At 40.1% G+C, this 19416-nt stretch overlaps 1 protein-coding gene across 1 annotated transcript in view; it reads right to left on the bottom strand.

The window, feature by feature from the left end:
• The window catches only part of b3gat2 (beta-1,3-glucuronyltransferase 2 (glucuronosyltransferase S)), a 56064-nt gene extending 45063 nt beyond the window's left edge, over positions 1-11001 (bottom strand). The window contains exon 1 of the mRNA XM_034681254.1: positions 9972-11001. Coding sequence (XP_034537145.1) covers positions 9972-10502 — 531 coding nt within the window. The 5' untranslated portion in view covers positions 10503-11001. The remainder of the gene's footprint in view (positions 1-9971) is intronic.
• Between the last annotated feature and the right edge of the window lie 8415 nt (positions 11002-19416).

Genomic DNA, 19416 nt, shown 5'->3' with positions numbered 1-19416 from the left:
ACTAATGTGCGGAAACGGAGAATACACCCTTTAACTCCACTCTTAATGCTAAATGCCTTTCCACCTGACTTCTCGCTCTGACTCCACAGCCAGAAGGAGAAGAAAGACGGAGGGAGGCTTGTTAAACATTAGCTACGTACCAATGTTTTTTTCATGAGGGCTTCAGGAGGGGGAATCTTTGTGCTCATTACTCTGTGGTAGTTTGCCGCAAAAAAGCTTGGGCAGCTACTTTCATGTAATCAACATCTCAGAGTTGAGAATGAGGCAGATTTTTGGCCTAGCTGGGGTTGCTCATTCGATGATTAGGCAACTGCAGGTCAGAGAAGTCTTCCCTTTCGCTCTGCAGTCGCAATAAAATGAGAAAAAATCTAAACATTGCACTAAAAAACTCGTAATTTGGAAGTGTGTAGGATGCCTGTGAAGCTATGACTAAAAAGAATGCCTGCATAATATCTTATAGGCTACTTAAGGGTTTTTAAGAGCAATTAGTTACATAACTCACACACACAGCTTTGATGAATTGCACACATCTCCATCTTACAATCATCTCTACTCTGTAGAGTCTGTGGTGGCTAATTAGCAGAATCATGGAGAAGTTTTTTTTACTTCCAATTATAGTGTGAGCACAGGCTCTTAAAGTTAACAGGAAGCAGCGAGCAAAATGCTACTTGATTTGTGTTTGTGGTTCCTTTAGAAACACTAAGCAAGAGCAAGATATGCAGGGGATGTTTTTTGGCTTATACAGTAACCAATAGTGCTGAATATGAGATCAAACTATTAGTAACACAGTGACGACACTTAACTCCAAGCTTGTAGGTCATGAGCATCACAGCACAGGGACACAAAAATGTGTGTATGATTGATTTGATGTATATCAGTTAGCACTCAAGAGTGGAGGGACAGTGGGCATTTTTTCTTGAGTTTTTTATTTAACACTGTGCAGAATACTTACATAGCAAAATAACATTCAACAACAGCTTTTACACAGCTGTTTTTGCATGTAGTAGTTTGTGTTATCTGCAGTAATCAAGTCTGTAAAGCTACCAGGGTTAGCACTGCCAGCTAGCAGATGACTTGTTAGGCATTGGCTGTTTTCGAAACCGCCTACTATACTAGCAGTACGTACTGATTTGGCGAAAATTCAGTGTGTAGTAAGCAGTATGTGAACAAGAGCAAAATCTGCAGTGTGCCAAAACTCCCCGGATGTCTACTGATTTGGGTAAATTTCACAGTATGCATCGGACCAGTCTGCCGTACTGTATCCCACAATGCACAGCGCTCGTTCCCCTTTCTCTTTCCTCTTCTTTTTTTGATGGGGGAACTCAGTTTTCAGGAGCTGTGAAAATTATTGAATTCCATATAAACCACTTCCTAACTTTTAAAATCATAAATGGATGCTAAAGAAGCAGTTTCTCTATCAGCTTGGCCGTTGTTTACTTCTGCATTCCAAAACCGAAAATTCAGTGACGTCTGGCTCAGCGTACTGCAACACAGATCGAACTGAACAGTCATATTACAGACTAAATTCAAACGCAGTATGTAGTAGGCAGTACCTATTGTCTACTACATTAGTAGGTAGTATGTAGCACGTCATTTCGAAAACAGCCATTGTCTTCTTTCTTGCTTGAAACTGTCTCTGTTTTTTTGCTGCAGCTCTAACACTCAAACTCCTAAAAAACTCCCCAATTTTCCACATGGGCTACTTGAACACCTGCAGCCACCCCAACTTTACCTGGACTCCTTCCTGGCAGCCCCTGGTCAAATTTTATGTGAAGTCAAGGTGAGCTGATGAGAGCATGCAGCAGAAATATTCTGGAAAGACCGCCAAGAGCAAGCGGGCAGGTGTGATGGTGTTTATATTATGCAACTGGTGTTCTGTTCAGTTTCGGCGTTTGTTTGTAAAATGGTAATATAGCACAAATCACTAGCAGAAGCTGTCAATTTGTGCTATCAATTAATGTTTTATGATCAGAAATAGGGCTAAGTGTATTATAAGGATAGGCCAGCATGTTAATACTCTAATATGAAATCCTTATTTAAGATTTCAGAAGAAGGGACTCTCAATAGACTGATACTCCCTATCAAATATTGCTCCCAGTACAGAATCACTTTATATGATTACCACCACCTTCCCAGGTACATTGTCAGAGTAATTGGAGCATGTTTTGATTCTATATTACAGAATCCTGGATTGAGATTTCAAGAGAAGCATTTATCGACAGAATGATATCCTCTATTAAATGATACTCCCAGGGGTGACAAGCCCCCTGGGTACTGTATGCATGCACAGAGCCGCTGAGCCACTGAGTAGCACATTTCATAGGAAGCACTGTTTGATGGAACACCGGTGAGCCAGGAAGAGTGACACGTAATGGGATGAAAACATCAACACACAGTGATATTGCCATATACCCTCTTCTGCTCTCCTGTATGTCTATTTGCACTTCTTTGTCGATGCTGTGGATACATTCACTTACCCGTAACATTGTTATGAAGGCAGAAAAAAATGTCAAAGTGGATGACTGTTGCTTCATCTGCCAACTTTTAATTAATTTGCTTTATTGAGATCATTATCAAAAAATACAGCCATGAATTTGCTATCAGACATATATGCCCAGGGATGAGAGGTAAACAAAAATAAAGAGAATAAGAAATGTAGTAAATTAAAACATATTGAAGAGTAAAATTTAAGGATCAGCAGTAATAATCTCGGATAAGCCTTCCTGTCTGATAGGGAAAACCTGACACTGTGAGGCGACATGTGTGCAAAGGATAATTCAGGCTCAACGCATCGGCAAGCTTGTTTCAAATTTACCACAGTGATTATTGACTATTGCACTGCTCAAGTTTGGAGTCCACTTCAGGTTACCTGTCTTATGTAAGCTGACTCATGTTTGGTGTTAGAAAAAGAGCTGTTAACAATATTTACTTTTCTGAATTTCACAATGTACATGAACTAAGATTTAGAACTCCAGCTTATATTGATGTTTGATTTTATCTGAACATCAAGACAAGATAAAGACTGAGGACGGCACAGGCAGGGCTCCATGACCACCTCCCAAGATGACAGGCGGGAATACAACCAAGCTCTGTCATTCTTAAATCTTCAGAAGTGATTCTTTTCTGAAGCAGTTTACAGGCAGGTGGGTTGGGATCTTCCATAGTCACTATTCTTGAGTGCCACATTCCTCTTTTGTGTTTTCCCTAAATAACACAGCTGTACAGCTGGTGTAAACAGTATTTCTGGCACTGTTCTGTGCCACCAATACACACGTGACCTTCTGTGCTGTTCAAGTCTACTTCCCGCTCTGCTGTGCTAAGTAAAGCTTAATCTCCAGAGGGAGATGTTTAAATGGCACAAATCTTCTGATGCCTATATTTACTTTATTTATTACGATTGGCTAGGGTTCTGAGTTTTACATAAAATACACAGAGCAGGGGAAAGAGCACAGCATGAGGACTGTGTGTTTTGTGTAGTCATGCTATGAGGGGATGTCTTAGTTTCAATTATAAAGACATCAAATTCATGTTAGCATTATTAAAATGCAATGAGGTTTTCAAAACTTCCTCCTTTAAAGCCTGTTTTTACAAAACCTTAGCCAGCATTGCCGGAAAAATCCCAACAGATTACTATGAGATATACTACAGAAGATTTACATAAAATAATATTTTAGTTGCAAAATTGTTAATCATTTTTTCATCCTGAAATGATCTAAGGCATCTAATATGAAGCTGCCAGCCACTGTAAACACAGCGGCTGCCATCAGTCTAAAGCCGGCAGACAGTTTCTGCAGGTTATTACTGCCGTATGACAACCTATTATCTCTCTATGACAGGCCATTACCTGCACAGAGGAGCCAAGTAATGAAATAGGCAGCAGGACAGAGAGAAGACAGTGTGCTATCAACAAATCAAACAGATGCTCTTTACACCCAGCCTCAGGCGAAGAATCTAACACTAAAACTATGTGTCAGAGTGGACTCAGAGCAGCACACTGGATTCACAGTGCAGAAGATTTTTACCCAAGTGTTGCATACAGGGATGCAAAGGAGTGAATATCCAGCATGAGTCAGCAGCAGCTGATTCTAATTTAAGCTGAATATCTTCACCCAATGGAAAAAGTACTGTGCTGCATTTAGATTGATCTGACTTTTGACTTTAACTTCAGCTAACCATGATGGACTCACGTGACTTACTGCATTAGAAATACACAATGTTGGATTTTGTGAATACTTCCAACTGATTCTTCTCATGTTGATACCCCTATTTGTACATGTTAAGTTAAATCATTGACCTGTGGACCTACTGGGAATATTTCAGCGCCTAGTCCATAGTCAAGAATAAATTGAGTGGCTACATTTTTTAAATTCAGTTGAGGTCTATGAAGCTCATTTTTTCTTTGCAAGGGGATGATTATTTTTTGTTACTCATCTATTTTGATTACATTTTGGTTAATAGCGATGCCCAAGGCCTGATTAATACCTCTGCTTTAAATTGAGGGCGTAGCCTACACACTTAGGTCTGCGTAGCTCCTGTAACATAATTCTGCAAAGGCCTACGCATGCGCACCTCCTTCAAAATGTAATTACACGTTGCATCGACGTTGACCGCAAGCCCTGTGATTGGCTGATCTGCTGCATTGTATTTCCTGCATTTACAGCACTTCCGGGATCCCTGCATCAGCCGTGCAATTCATCTCCTCCAATGTGTCCTCTCTATTCTTTCTTGCTGTATGATGAACAGCAACATGTATCAGAAACACAAAACGTAGCGGGGCTGGAAACAGGCGACCCGACTATCTGACAAAGACACATCGACGCACAAGTATGTAGTGCTCACGTTCGCGTTGACTGCTATGTCGGGTCGACGCAGAGGTTTAAACCAGCCTTAAGTGTTACGTTTTGGTCTGTCCTTTGTTTTCTCTTGGTGATTTTTGGTTATTCTTTTCTCTGTTCTGGTGTGTTTAGTTTCTGGGGTCTTTTGCTTCATGTGTTAATTTCCCTTTTGTTATATGTTTGCCTTTTTTGTTCATGTGTATTCCTTGTCTGTGTATCTGTCTTTGATTTCCTGTGGTCTTGAGTTAGTCCTCAGAGTTTTATTTTGTAGAATATTCTTGTATGTTAAGTTCAGTTTTAGTAACTGTGTCTTCCCACCTTTGTGATTGCCTTCACCTGTGTGTCCTTACTCTTTGCCCAGTGTGTCTAAGGCTCTGTGTTTTCTCCCTTCTACTGTAGGTCGGTTCATAGTGTGTGTGACGTGTGATGTGTAGTCCTGTGAATCCTGTGTTCATGTGTCCCAGTGATTTTTGTTCCCTGGATACTCTAAGTGATCTTGAGTGCAAAAAGTGTTATATGCTGCTTTTATACTGCATTTTCTCTCCTAAAGCACCAGTCTAGTCTGATAAAACCTATTTTTTCAGTCATCCGGCAGAGCTCAAGTCAAGTGCATCAAACATCACTAAAATAAATTCCCCTTGCATTTCTCCTAACATGTCTCTCTCTCTCATTTTAGATGGTATCAGGAAGTGCACATGATAAGAAAAAGGACTTCTCAAATGAGCACACTAAAGGGAAACATATAATTGTCATCCTCCAAAGGGTCAATAAACTGCTTAGGTTCAGGAGACGTATCTGAATGGGTTCATTATCATCATCATCACAGACCAAGTCACAGCCCACCATCATCCAATCCCTGTGAAGTTGATTTGTTTTGTCGTATCACAATCAGCATATTCCTTCAGATTTTTTTACAATTTTGTTCTGAGCATATTTATCAGCTAATTTCAATCGAAATGTTTTGCACTCTGAACATTTTATTACTGGAGGAAATTACAGCAGTTTCAGACTTGAGCCAGCACTCTTTGCTGGCAGTAATCAATGTGAGCAATCAGCAATCAGAGAAGCATTCATTCAGTGTTTGTGTGTTTGTGGCAGTGACAGGACTGTTGTGTTGCAGCTTTTGTTGCTGCTACTGGCTCGTGTTTCTTCATTACCTGAAAGTCCAGAGCACAGCTTATCAGAGAGTGACTGAGAGTCTTTAATACAAAGGACAACTGATCGCTACCACTAATGCGAAAAGAGATAACTATACAACAGAAACGCACTCACAGACATGGAATCCAGTTACATAGATGTGTCACTCTGCCAGAACAAGATACTCTGTGGCATATGACCTTGTATGTTATCCAACTCAGTGAAACAAAACAAAGCTAGTCAATATATAATCATCAGCATTTGTACGCAGGGAGGCTTTTGGGCAGTGGCGGATACAGAAGATCACTAATGGGTGGACTTGGGAACATCTGGAAGGGCCTCGGATTATTTTTTTTAAGTTTTTTTTTTCAGATTGGTAGGGAACTTAAAAAAAACATATTCAACATTATCCATTTTTAGTAGAAATTGTACCTATTTGATAGATTATTGATTCATTCATTCATATTAGTTTTATGTCTCCGATTGGGTGGCCACCCTGCTTTGAGGGTCTCAAAACTGTCTTTTTGCAACTCCAAAGACCTTTAAATGTTATGGCATTTGAGGGGCATAATAACCCGGGACTTCCACCAGATCCGTGTCTGGTCCACCAGACGGTTGGAATTATGTGACCAAGGCTTTCACGCTGTAATTACTGCATTAATGAATATATGACTCCTCTCCTCATCCTTGTTTTCTTTATTGGCCTCTGAAACCCTCTGACCTGTTGACTCCAGGCCTGGCTCTGCTCATTATGACAGTTTGTTGTTGTAATTAAGTGACCGGCAAATCTGGCAAAAATAGAAGTCTTGTGTATCTGATCCGGAGGGCTCCGATGTGCCGAATCAGAGACACAGCCAGAATGCAACGAAGCAGATCCAGTGGACGTTAAAACATTGACTGTAGAAACCTATCAACTTCTATGCCGTGATGGATCAGAGGTGGACCGGACACAGATCCAGTCCATTGTAAGACGAGCTGAAAATTCTAAGTTATAAGTTGTTATAAGTTCATTTTTTTCTTTTACATTGAAGGGTCATTTAAACAGCCCCCAGTTTGGTTTAAATGGTTTATAAGCACAGAACGGTTTGAAGTTTTTACAGTACAGTTCAGCTTGCAGCAGTGACAGGCTGTTTTGGCCAAAGTTTGTCGACTAAAAGTTATTGTTTTTGTTCCTGCAGTTCAGTTCATGTTATTTAAAACGCGGATGAGCATTTCAACACAAGCTTCCACCCTCCTGCAATCACACAGAGACAAGGGATGAACTATATTGGAAAAAAATGATACTGCAATATTTTTCCTCCTGGGAATAGATACTAGATAAATGCAAGTTGGTTTTATGTACATTGATGAAAAATTAAATAATACATTTTATTCAGTGTATTTTTGCTGGGTCCAGCCCTCTGAAAGCCCCATGGAGACATTAGGACAACAGTGACCCACACAACACTTCACTGTATGCTGCAAGTGAAGACACTCTGCTGGACACCTGTCCCGCAAATGGTCCATTGTAATGTCCACAGATTTAACAAGCATCAGTGTGAGGTGCTGCTAATAGCCACAGCACACTGACCTGAATCCACCATCTACCATGAGCTTCATGCTGGTGGGTTTCAGTGATGTACTGTATCAGAGGGGCATGCATGTCTACATTTTACCATCCCTCAGGCTGTACATCTTTACATTTTTCTATTGTTCTCACAAATCTCACAATGACACTCCTCTTTCAACTAGTGATGACGCGTTCATACATTTTTTTTAATGCAGGTTAACTTCTTCTTTGTTGTTTAAGATGGTAGAAAACAACTCTCAGATGCTCTGTAGCCACTGAGTAGTGCATTATTACCAGGTAAAAAACCAACAACCCCAGACTCACTCTCACAAAATACAGCAAAGTTATTCCGCTCTTGAGTCTTCAGTGGATCATCAGACAGCAACACTAAGAAACAGATTCAAAGAACCAGCAACCCTGAACCAAAATCCCCCCAAGCAATAATACTAGGCTGCCATTCATCTCTCTCATCCCTCTTCTTCACACTCCCTCTCTCTTTTAATTTTTTTATTTCATTTTACTCATTTTAAACCATCGCTCAGATCCCCCTCACTGTCTTTTAGTTGTACTAGTCTGGGTGCTAGAACATACTGGTCGTACAACAGCCTCTCAACTGAAACGAGCTGCAGCTCATGAGCCTCCCTGGGGTTTTTTGGAAGGTTGCAGAGGGATCCCATCAGCATGAAGAGCGGATGAATTTCAATGTCTGAATTCTTACAAATGATCCCAGTTGGGGAATGCCTAACAATGGCTCATCCTGAACTGTGTGATGGTTAGAGCAAGATGGGAGTCAGAGAGTCAGAAAAGGGGGAAATGGATCATATGTTCCAAAACAATTTTAACTATAGGTGATACTTTGGTTTACAGGTTTTTGGAGAAACGGCAGGCCCAGTTATCACTGAACATGTTAAAGAAGAAGCATGAGCCTATATAAATACCTAAACTTGTCATATTTTGTAGCAGATGTGGACTGGATGAACAAAACTCCAAGCTCATACCAGTGTTTGAGGTAACGCCTTTCAAAGTCATCCATTAGAGTACTTGGATTACTTTTTACTGCAACGAATACTTCTGAAATTTAAGTCATCCGTTACAGTTACTTCTTTATTTAAGTAATCTGTTATGAATGATGCCATATCTCTCTTATGTCGCCATGTTTCCCTCCTCATTCCCTCCTCATTCATGGCAAGATGATGATGTCATGGTGTGATGACAAAGTGGACAGAGTTTACTTTGTAGAAATATTGCTGTTACATTAAGCTTTTGGGCGAAGGGACAAGAACATCCCAGGGAAATGTGAGCTGTGACTGGAGGACAACAGCTTGTCAGATGCTATGAACTCTATTTCATATTTGAAGAAGTGTCTGTAAGATAAATATAGCTCCAGAATACTGGTGGGGAGGTCCATTAAGGAGGAGAAAGATGCAGGTGGTGCTGCAACTCTGAAACAGCAACAGCTAGCTTTTGGATCAGCATGAAAATGAAGAAAAGACAACTCATAGATTCCCATTGCCACTTAGTGCATGCTCTCCCAGCTGGGGCACCTCTAACCGATACCAGAGGACAGAAATACTATTTGAGTTTCTGGGATTACCAGAGTAATCTAATGCATTACTTTTGTTTGTAAATAATGCAAATAAGAATGTAAGGAGTTACTATTTAATGGCAGTTATCCTGTAACGTAATGTGTTAGTAACATTAGCCAATACTGTTCCGATCACGCTATAAACATTTCTCTTATAAACACTGAAAAATATCTTCCTTCTTGACCTACAGTGCTTTTTTAACTGTTGTCGATAAAAAGCTGCCATGTTCATGTTTTTCATGTCAGAACACATGCAACGTATACACATGCATTTAATGATAGAGTGATTTCAGTAGAGTTATAAATGATGTGTATGGGAAATATTTCCAGTTTAGACTTACACAGTCACATCAAAGGTAAAGTTCACATGACTTTGCTTTTAATAGGCACAGCCATATCTTGACAGTAATTTATATAAAACTGTCAAACAGCTGCAGGACAAGCATTTGATAAAAGATTGGACTACTTGTCTTGATTTGTTCCTATTTTAATGTATGAATTTTATTTTTTACTTGTGTTTAATGTATTGATATACAATATGTTGTGCTTCCAGTAGCCTTAAATCAAGCTCAGATTACTTCTTTAAATATTAAAAGTAGGCATTTTATTTATATTGGAGCATTTTAACAGTTAATGTTTCAGTTCTGAGAATTATATGTGGTTTAGAACTGCTCATATATGATTTTTAAAGGACCTTAAAAAAGCAGGCTACAGAAATGCTCGGCAAAGAAAGTGACTCCTCTGCAATTAACACCGTGTGCATGTTTTAAGGCTCATAGTTTTCAACTTCAAAGGCTGCAGTTGAATTGCGCATCAGGACTGAGTAGGATGGATAATAAAACACAGGTATAATGTTAGTGGTTACCTCTTCAAACAGCTCCAGGCTGTACGTGTTGTCGTCATCCGCGAAGAAAACCACCCCGGGCTCCCGCTTGGTCCGGTGCTGCCGGAGCCACGCGAGAGCCAAATTCCTCTGCTCGGTGGCGCGTGGCATCCCTGTGCGTTTGAACCTGCGGGGAGTGAAAACATGCAGGTGCGTGAACTGCACACCGCACCGGGCAAGGAAACGCGCTACCAGGTCCGTGCGCACCGTCGAGTCCTCCACTACGATCCAGTGAAACCGGGGCACCTGACGGAAGGTGTGAGCGAGGCGGGTCAGCTCCGCTTTCTGCACTGGGCGGGTGTAGGTTGGAGTGATGGCGTAGATAACCGGCATGGAGGACTGGTTCTGGCCGCCGACCCCCGGTGCGCCGGTCCGAGCCGCCCTCTGCACCCTGCCGGTCCGACCTGCTGCTGGGACCCGAATCGCCCTCTTACTGTCGATATCGATCATAATGATGACTATCAGGACCCAGGGCAGCAGGATGAAGAAGCGACTGAAAAACACTGATTTCATGGCGATGCTGAAGTTACAGTGCGCCTCTCTTTCACTCACTCCATCATGATGCACCGACCGACCGCAACTCCGAGAACCTCTCCTTTAAATCCAGCTCATTATTTTTCACAAACTGCAAAAAAGGACATAGTGAGTACATTTCAAACTATTTAAAGCACAAAAACCTTCCTCTGCTTCTCTGCCTTCCCCTGTCCCGGCGGGACCGTTTCTCCAGAGTTCCTCTCCTCCTCCTCCTCCTCTGCCTCCTCCTATCTTCTCTCGGATGGTACTTGAGTCTTCTTCGTCGCTCTATCCTCCTCTTGCGCTCTCCCTCACCAGCCCCGATAAATTCCCATGTTCTTTCCGTGCCTTGCTGTGTGCTTCCAGGGGGAGCAAAGTAATCCAAAGCAGTCCTCCTCCTTGCAGCAGGCGGTGATAACCCACAGATGAGCGCCGTCGACGAGCATCACTTGGAGAGGACGGAGCGCTACTGAGAGTCTGAGGATAATAAAGCAGGAGGGGAGGAGCAGGTGCAGAGGAAAGGAGGGGAGACGGGATGGAGGAAAGGACCTCGGGAGAGTGAGAGCAGTGCAAGAGGCGAGAGAGAGAGAGAGAGAGAGAGAGAGAGAGAGAGAGAGAGAGAGAGAGAGAGAGAGAGAGAGGAGGTCCTTGTTATGTTGTGCGCATTAGTGTCTGCTGAGAATAAAACCAGCTTAAGAGAGAGGCATAGAGAAAACAGAGAGAGAGGACAGAGTGAAAGAGAGAGCAGCATGCTCATGTTGTGTTTTAGAATAATGCATCACCAAATAAAAATACTAGGTCTTGACACGCACATGCGTGGATACTGGGGGGTCCTGCAGAGCTTAGGCTCCCATGAGGACAAAACAGTAGGCTAGATCTAGAAATAGAGCGGTTGCAAATATGCTTTTCACTTTCACCACCATAATCTCTACTTAAAAAAAGGAAATTGGTTTCTCCTAACTGCAAACAGCATCTTCTAAAAGTGACAGGACAAATTAATCAAACTTATGGTCACACTTTAAGACAGTCCCGTGTGACCTCATGGGAAAGACTTGCAAGCACTTGATACTTTTGTTTGCTCCTATTAAATGTGCATTGTGGAGTCCTGGTGTTAAGAAAACAAGCAATTTGAGGAAGTCACTTCATAATATTTAAAATTGACAAAGATATTTAGGCTATAGGTGCTGTGATTGAAAGCATGCAGTTTTTTTTTTTCAATGTTTCCAGAGCACAGAAAATACCTTGGCAAATACCTTGGCAGTGTGTCCGTCTGTACCTCACAACTATCAACGCTACCATATGCTGAGCCAATCTACCATATGCTGGCAGGGTGGGAAAAACATATGGTACCAGACAGAGCTACACATCTGCATAGGGACTGCACATTGCTGAAGGCAAAATGAGTCTTCATGTGGAAACTGTTTAAACTTCTTAACACTAGGACCCACCCCTTATACAGACTGCCTATTATATACCAGTGTGACTTTTTTCTTTTTTTAAAAACTTTATTTATAATTTTTTCTGAAAGTTTGAACAAGCAAATACATGTTTATTCCGTATTTTACTCTTAATTGCAATAGTTAAAATTGCATGCTGGCTGACACAAGAGCAGCAAACGAAAATAAAGGAATTCATCTATATTTTATTATTTTATGTGACTATTACATTTTTTTTGCTTGTTGCTAGTTCTGCCCATTAAAGGTAGAAACTAAAGTTAACACAGTGGAGTATTTTGTATGAGCATTTCATCACTATTTCACACACTGCAGAAAAAATGCCAAACTAATGTAAGCTTGAGGATTATCTGATTTTCAGGAGCTCTCATCATCAAGTGATGACTTTCTCTCTTCTTTGACCTGTTTTGAGACTCTCTTTATTATGCAGGGCAAAGATTCCACAGCTACTGAAGTCTTTTCCGCAGTATTTCTGCTCCCTCTGATTAAGGCCTTTTTTCCAGGGAGATGAAACCTGTTTGCAGACAGAATCACTGGTAAAAGAAAGTTCATACGGAAAAATCTAAGCAAATATCGTGATATTATTCCAAAGCCGTTACATTGTGCAATTCCATATCTGTCAGTTAAAGGTGACATATCATGCAAAATTGACTTTTTAATGGTTCTCTACCTGAAATATGTGTCCCTGGCATGTCTACAAACCCCCAGAGAATGAAAAAAATCCATTCTGCCCCTGTTTTGATTTCTACACCTTTCTGTAAATGTGTGTGAAACGAGCCGTTTCAGACTTCCGTGTTTTTGTTACGTAACAACAATATCCGGTCTGTCACGGAGTCAGAGCTCGGAGCTTGTTCAGCCCATAGACTGTATAAAATAATACTGAATCCCTCCTCCGTTTTTCATTACCTGCACAAATGTGTGCTAACAAGGAGCTTAGGAGGGAGGCATGCTAGTTGTAGGCTGTCTTAATAAACACAAAGGTCGGTTTTACTCCCCAAGTCTGCAGATTTGAAGATCTAGTGGATGATTTTTATTTGTCATGGATAAGTGCTAGCGCTAATTAGCATAGCCATATAGCTATATGTTCATAGCTGTAGCTGTAGCTGTAGCTACAGCTACAGCTGTGTACCAAGACACACGTCGACATACTGACAAATAAAACAACAAGAAACACTAAATCTGTGACCAATCCTTCATAAAAGGTCCTGCTGCCTTTCTGGTAGAGGTCGGTTTTACTCCCCACGTCTGCAGATTTGAAGATCTAGTGGATGATTTTATTTATAATGGATAAGTGCTAGCGCTAGTTAGCATAGCCACATAGCTACATGTTCGTAGCTGTGTACCAAGACACACGTCTACATACTGATAAATAAAACAAGAAACACTAAATCTATGACCAATCGTTCAGAAAGGTCCTGCTACAGGCGCCTCTCCGTCAGGATCAGATTCAGAGGGTTGAAGTAACGCGATCTCTGAGCAGCCGTGTACATTCAGCCAACATGTAAACATTAGATCAACGTGCTGGAGAGCCGAGGCACATCCACTTCCGGAGGGGGCGTGGTCAGAGGGAAAACAGAGTGTTCTGATGAGGAATGAAGAAGAGGACTCTTCAGGCATGCCAAAATCTGATTTCAAAGTGTTTTTTTGAGCATAAACTTTGAAGACATGTTTTGGGGACCTCTTAGACCAATATATATTGATGACAAAAGCGTGATATGTCCCCTTTAAGGAACAAAAAGTTCCTATTGCAGTTTGCATGGATCTGCATCAAGGCAATATACTGTATGTTTGTTTGTTGTTGAATTGAAACCCTGTCTGAGTCCACATTCACATAATTTAACAGTAGCTATCAGCAAAAATACTGCCATTATTACCACATCTAACAGTGCAGGGTGATACCTTCAAAAAAAATGACTTCTTTCAATATAACTGGATCAAACAGAGTTCAGAAGCTCATGGCAGAACAATTGAAGTCTCTTTGAAATGACTGAACGCCTGAGCTTGCTGGTGTTCTCCACATCAGCCGAGAAGTGAATCACTGATGGTTAATTATGCACACATCACAGATCAGGAGATCCATCAGGAAGAAAGAGAAGAGAAACCACTGGGCCGGGCTAATAGAGTTGGTTCACACCAAACTAATTGCAGGCAAACAGGCTTATAATTTCAAAGGACCAAAGCACCTTCGATTGTTTGGATAAGGCATTGGGCTTGTAGTTCTGCTGCTGAGAGAGGGTGGTAGAAACTGGTGCTACTTTTTACTACTTTGTTTGGCACTGTGACACTGATTGAGTACACGCCAAATTACTTTTTCAGGATTAAATTAATCTCATGCTCAGTAATTTTTTGTGAAAAAATAAAGTAATGGGCTTACTCAAGGTTAAATTACTTATTAGAGACTGATGGGATGATAGCGAGTGGTTTAACAGGCTCTATTCCAATATTAAATTTGTCACGCTTTATCAACCTTTACTGCACGTCCTTCCATCTGTTCTCACAAAACGAGTGATTTGGAAATTAAGATGAGTCATCAAGTAAAGTGTCATTTAAAATGAGATCATTTTGATTAAAAATGCCTTGTATTCAGAGCAACATCACAAAGCTTTTTCACATTTATAAAGGACCTTGAAAACGTGATCTAAAGAGGCTAATTTAAATACATGTAAATACATTTCTTGGCTTGGGCTCCATTTTACTGAAGAATCAAAAGGTGTGCTTGACTTGTTTCTATTCAAATCTAACTGGATAGAGAGTTTTAATAGTGCAAAGTCTCAGCAAGATAAGTCATGTTTTTCCATTGAGAAAATCAGAATTGAAATCAGTTCTGATGATAAAACTAAATATTTAACTGATGGTTGATCATAAAGTTGAACTTTCTTTTCCATTTAATGTTGTTGTGATCTAGCTGTGTTAAAACTTACTTTTGATTTGTTAAACCCCATCACAATGATTATTAATTCTCAACAGCAGGGGCATTTCTGTAAACAATATGATCAAAAACTAATATCAAATCAAACGGCAGAAATTAGTTTGGCACACTCTCCTCTGCCTGTTGACACTGAGTGACTCTTGTGTCAGTGTTCGTTATGTTTCCTGTCATCATTCCTCCTCTACGCTGCTCATATCTAACAGATGTAAAAATCTAAAAGTTTTGAATATATTTAGGATCTACTGAACCCTTTCCAGTCTTGAAAACTGCAAGATTTTTAGATTGTTAAGTGTTTTATATTTACTGTACAATGCAAAGTAATTAAGCAGATTAACATCCAATTGAAAATAATATGTCTACAAAAAAGACCTAATGAAGATTGGAGCATTACTCATACTGTGGAAAGATTTTTGTGAACACTTATCAATAAAACATCTTATGATTTGTGTGAGATGTAATCATGTCATCAAACAAAGTTCTTTCTTCCGCAGGAGCTATAGCAGTCTGTTCTAAAGCTTGCAGCTCGATCTGATCCCTCCACCTTGATGAAGGGTGCATTATTCAGCTTTGAGTGTGACTTCATACAGAGTTCACTCCATAGAGGAGTGGGGAGGGACCAGTTTGATAAATGGTCCTGCTCACACTGTCTGGAATCTAATTTGCATAACCACTAATTCACTGAACATTATCCCTGCCTTCCTTACATTTTTTTAATTGACATTAATTCTGGTCCATCTGGACCAGGGTTCAAAATGAATCTTCATTATACTTGTAAAAACATTAAGGAACATAAAACAATTTTACATTCAATTGTACAAATGTACAACAGAACCTTTAAATTAGCCTTAATTCACAGGATTAAGATGATTTTTTGAGAAATAAATAGCTTCAAAAGCCTCTGAATATGATATACAATCAAAGAACTCACTGAAGAAAAAGAAAAGATAGATTAGAGAGGAATTAAATAACTAAATAACACATGTACTGTTGATTTTGTTTGCATGTTTGTGTTGGAGTTAAAGATAGTCATTGGTGTTATGAGGTATACATTTGTGTTATACGATTGCGACAACTTTGTGTTATGCACAGACAAAAAAATACTTTCAAATTTGATGTAGTAATTAAAACTGAATGCTGACTGACAAAATAACTCTGTATGAAGCATTTTTTCAGTACTTACACAGCTCAACAAAAACCTACTGTTTATAAAATATAAATTATTATCTATTCAATTCAATAAACAAATCAAAAAGCAGTTCAAGTAAAAAATATTTAAAATAAATTATACATACTAACAAATAAAAAGGGTTCTTATTTGGCGCTTGTGTATTTATCTGTTTCCAAAAACAAAAGCCTTACACCAGGCAGGAACATGGGGTTTTCTAGCTTGTCCTCATTCAACTGATGCAACTCGACAGATGTATATCTGCTACTTGAAATGTTAAATTACAAATGATTTGGCAACATATGTTAACATGGCTGATGTTCATACTGTTACTCAGCTGATAGAAAGGGCTAACCAACTTCTCAATACGATTTCTCTTTTAATGCCATAGTACAATAAAAATCCAGTTTTCTATGGTTGCACTCATCGTCAGTCCAATGTCAAGTACGACTCCTTTCCTGATCTATCAATCTTTATAAAACCTTCCCCGTCTCCTCCTCCTGTCATACTGTCAGACATGTCAATCATTTATTTCAGTCTCCACATAATGAGTGCTGTTTTATTCATAAGGAGGGCGTGAATAAATATGTAAATAACAGATCATTTAAAGGACAGTCGGACCAAAAATGTACACTTTGTCTATACATAAATGAGACTCTGAGTCATAAAGCCGATCCTGCTGCAGATACAGTGGTGCTGCTCTGCAAAGTAAACCACGAGCCACACCAACAGCTCTCAAACAAATTAACTCAGTATGCCATTAATCCTCACAGCTAATGAATGCTTTTCTAAATTAAATGATAATTTACAACAACAAAAGCTCTGGCAGATGACTGCAGATTTTCCAGTGGGAGTTCTGCTTAAGAGAAAAACTGAACCATCATTTTATCAAAACGGGTTTTACAATAAATCAAATATAAAAGAAAACAGCTGTGAAAGAAATATGCACTCTTTTAAACTTCTTCTTCATCCCATACACTGACAGACTTGGAGTCTGACACATTATGTAACCCAAGCTTCAGTTTATTTTGCAAAGACTTGGTGTCTTGCGGGGTCACCATTTCCAGGACAATTGCTACATTCCTTTTGCAATCTTTTCACATACTCAAGAAGCGAAACCAACAATTGAGCAGTATCAGAAGCAGCATTTGGCCACAGCTGCCTTGTTTTGTGCAGCAGTTTGTGTTATCTGTTGGATAGTCGCTAGTCAGTACCTTTTTCCCATTATTTTAAACTCCCATGTTTACTGAAGATGACTTTGGCTAAAGAAAACTGCAAAAGTGCTAAGTGTCCTAAAAAAGGTAGAATCCAACTATGGCTTCACAGTAGGCCAGGACATGGTGGCAGCAGTTATTTTGTGTGTTGAACATAACAGCTAATTCCTGTTTTGTAAAATGAATCCACTGTGGTGGGTTAAAAACCTGCAGTTCCTTAAGTGTCCTCTTGAAGCAGGCTCTAAAAGCCAAGGAAACCTCAATAGAGCTCATAGAAAGAATGCCTGTTTACTATAGATATGTTTACAGCCTGGTACAAAAATGTTTTTTGCCTCATCTCATTTCTTTATTCCTCACAACCATATGGGAGGTGAATTCAAACTCATCCAGTTTCATTATATTAAGGTTGAAATATATGCATAATTGGGGGAGTGGCTGATTTGACTGACAGGTTTGCATGTTGTTGCTGTTTATCAGTAGGCTAGGCCCTTGCCTCAACTCCACCTTTCTGCCAATTCATTTCAAGATTAGCCAAAGGATAAGTTGGAGTCAGGATTTCTAGTATGGCGACAGCCATCGTTGGGCTTCATACTGCCTCTTCAAAAACCAATGGGTGACAAAACTGAGACTACGTCCATGTTGTATACAGTCTGTGGTGCAGTGTCTTCCTGTCCATGTTTACTACCTACCCAGTTGTGCATCCTGTATGGTGCTGATGTGGGAACACCTATTGGTCACGACAATGTTCCGATCATCAAACTAAATCAGTGTATGAGCACACTAAACTCTTAAAATCTCCAGTATCATCAAACATGTTTATTGATGATGATGAGCTTATCCAAATATGAAGAAAGTATTCCTCTAAGACCTAAAACAGACCTGTTTTCATGTGTATCTGGCTGTGTTGCATTAAACTGGTAAAGGTACTGATTTGTGTATGTAGGAAAAATGTAAAAGTGTCCATGTGCAAATCAATAAAATGTACTTTCGAGACTACCTCACAAACTGTGCTGAAACTGAGTTTGTATGAGCAATGTGACGCTGGGGTTGCGCATTTTGCCTGGAGCACTCTGCTGTGAACACTAGCCTGCTTGTAATGTGATTAATAAGAAAAAAAAGGTCCAGAGTCAATAAAGAGGCTTAATATAGTTGAAAAGCTGTTGAGGAGTAAATTATCTATGGGTTTTTCATAACAAGTAATGCCTTTCAATCATTATAACAACATTAGTTCGGAGTTATATAAAAATATTGATGAGTGCTGAACTTGCTGAATACTGAGCTCATTTGCAGTTTATTAGTTTGTGGGTTTGCATACTTGTTTCTCTCCTCATGCTCTGAAGAGGTTGTGAAGGTTTATTTTCAGGGTTTTTTTTTTTTTAGTTTGCCTCTATCCAGAGCAGCTCTGAAAAATGTGTGTACAGCTAAAACTCCAATCTGCTCAGCATTACCTGACTACTTTGTCAAAGTGTGGTAGCAGTTGGAGGAGTTACAAAAAACACAGTTCATTTCCTGGAAATCAGTCCATTAGTCTTCTACCTTCTCAATGCAGTTCGGGGGCAGCCCTCTCTGCATTTGGCGAAATGCTAAAATAATAAGACCAACACCAATGAACAAGCTGGTCCCCGCAAATTCAACCTGGACAGTGTGTTATCCTCTGACACAGACATGAGTAAGCTGTCTGACCTCAATGTTTGCCTGGATTTGGACATGCTGTTGATTTGACCGGGGAGGATTTGTTATTACGTGACATCATGTCAAATGTCAGGAGTCTGTGAGATTGAGGGCAGCAGGGACATGCAGTGGTGACACACAGTGACGTGGATCACTGAGGCCTTGCCTGCAAGTGGCAGAGAGCTGCTGGAGGTCAGAGAGACCTGCAGCACAATGATGCTCTGCAGAGGGGAATGCAGCTTAACACCAGACCAGTGGACACATTATTCAGCTGAATAAGATAAAGTTTGTCATACATCTTGCCTTTAGCATGTTGTCTCTGGAAGGTGCTTACTCTGGACTAAGTTAGCAAGATGCTAGCCAATGTTAGCCTCTAAAGTGACTCAATCTGACTGATAGCGGGACGCTGTAGTGACTACACCACTACAGAAACAATGGCTAAACCTTCCCATTAAGGGAGGTCCATTGCACATTTAAATGA

This window comes from Notolabrus celidotus, chromosome 4 (genome assembly GCF_009762535.1).
Source record: "Notolabrus celidotus isolate fNotCel1 chromosome 4, fNotCel1.pri, whole genome shotgun sequence".
Lineage (NCBI taxonomy): Eukaryota > Metazoa > Chordata > Actinopteri > Labriformes > Labridae > Notolabrus > Notolabrus celidotus.
The sequence above is the reverse complement of the archived record's forward strand: the minus strand, read 5'-3'. Positions and strand labels throughout refer to the sequence as shown.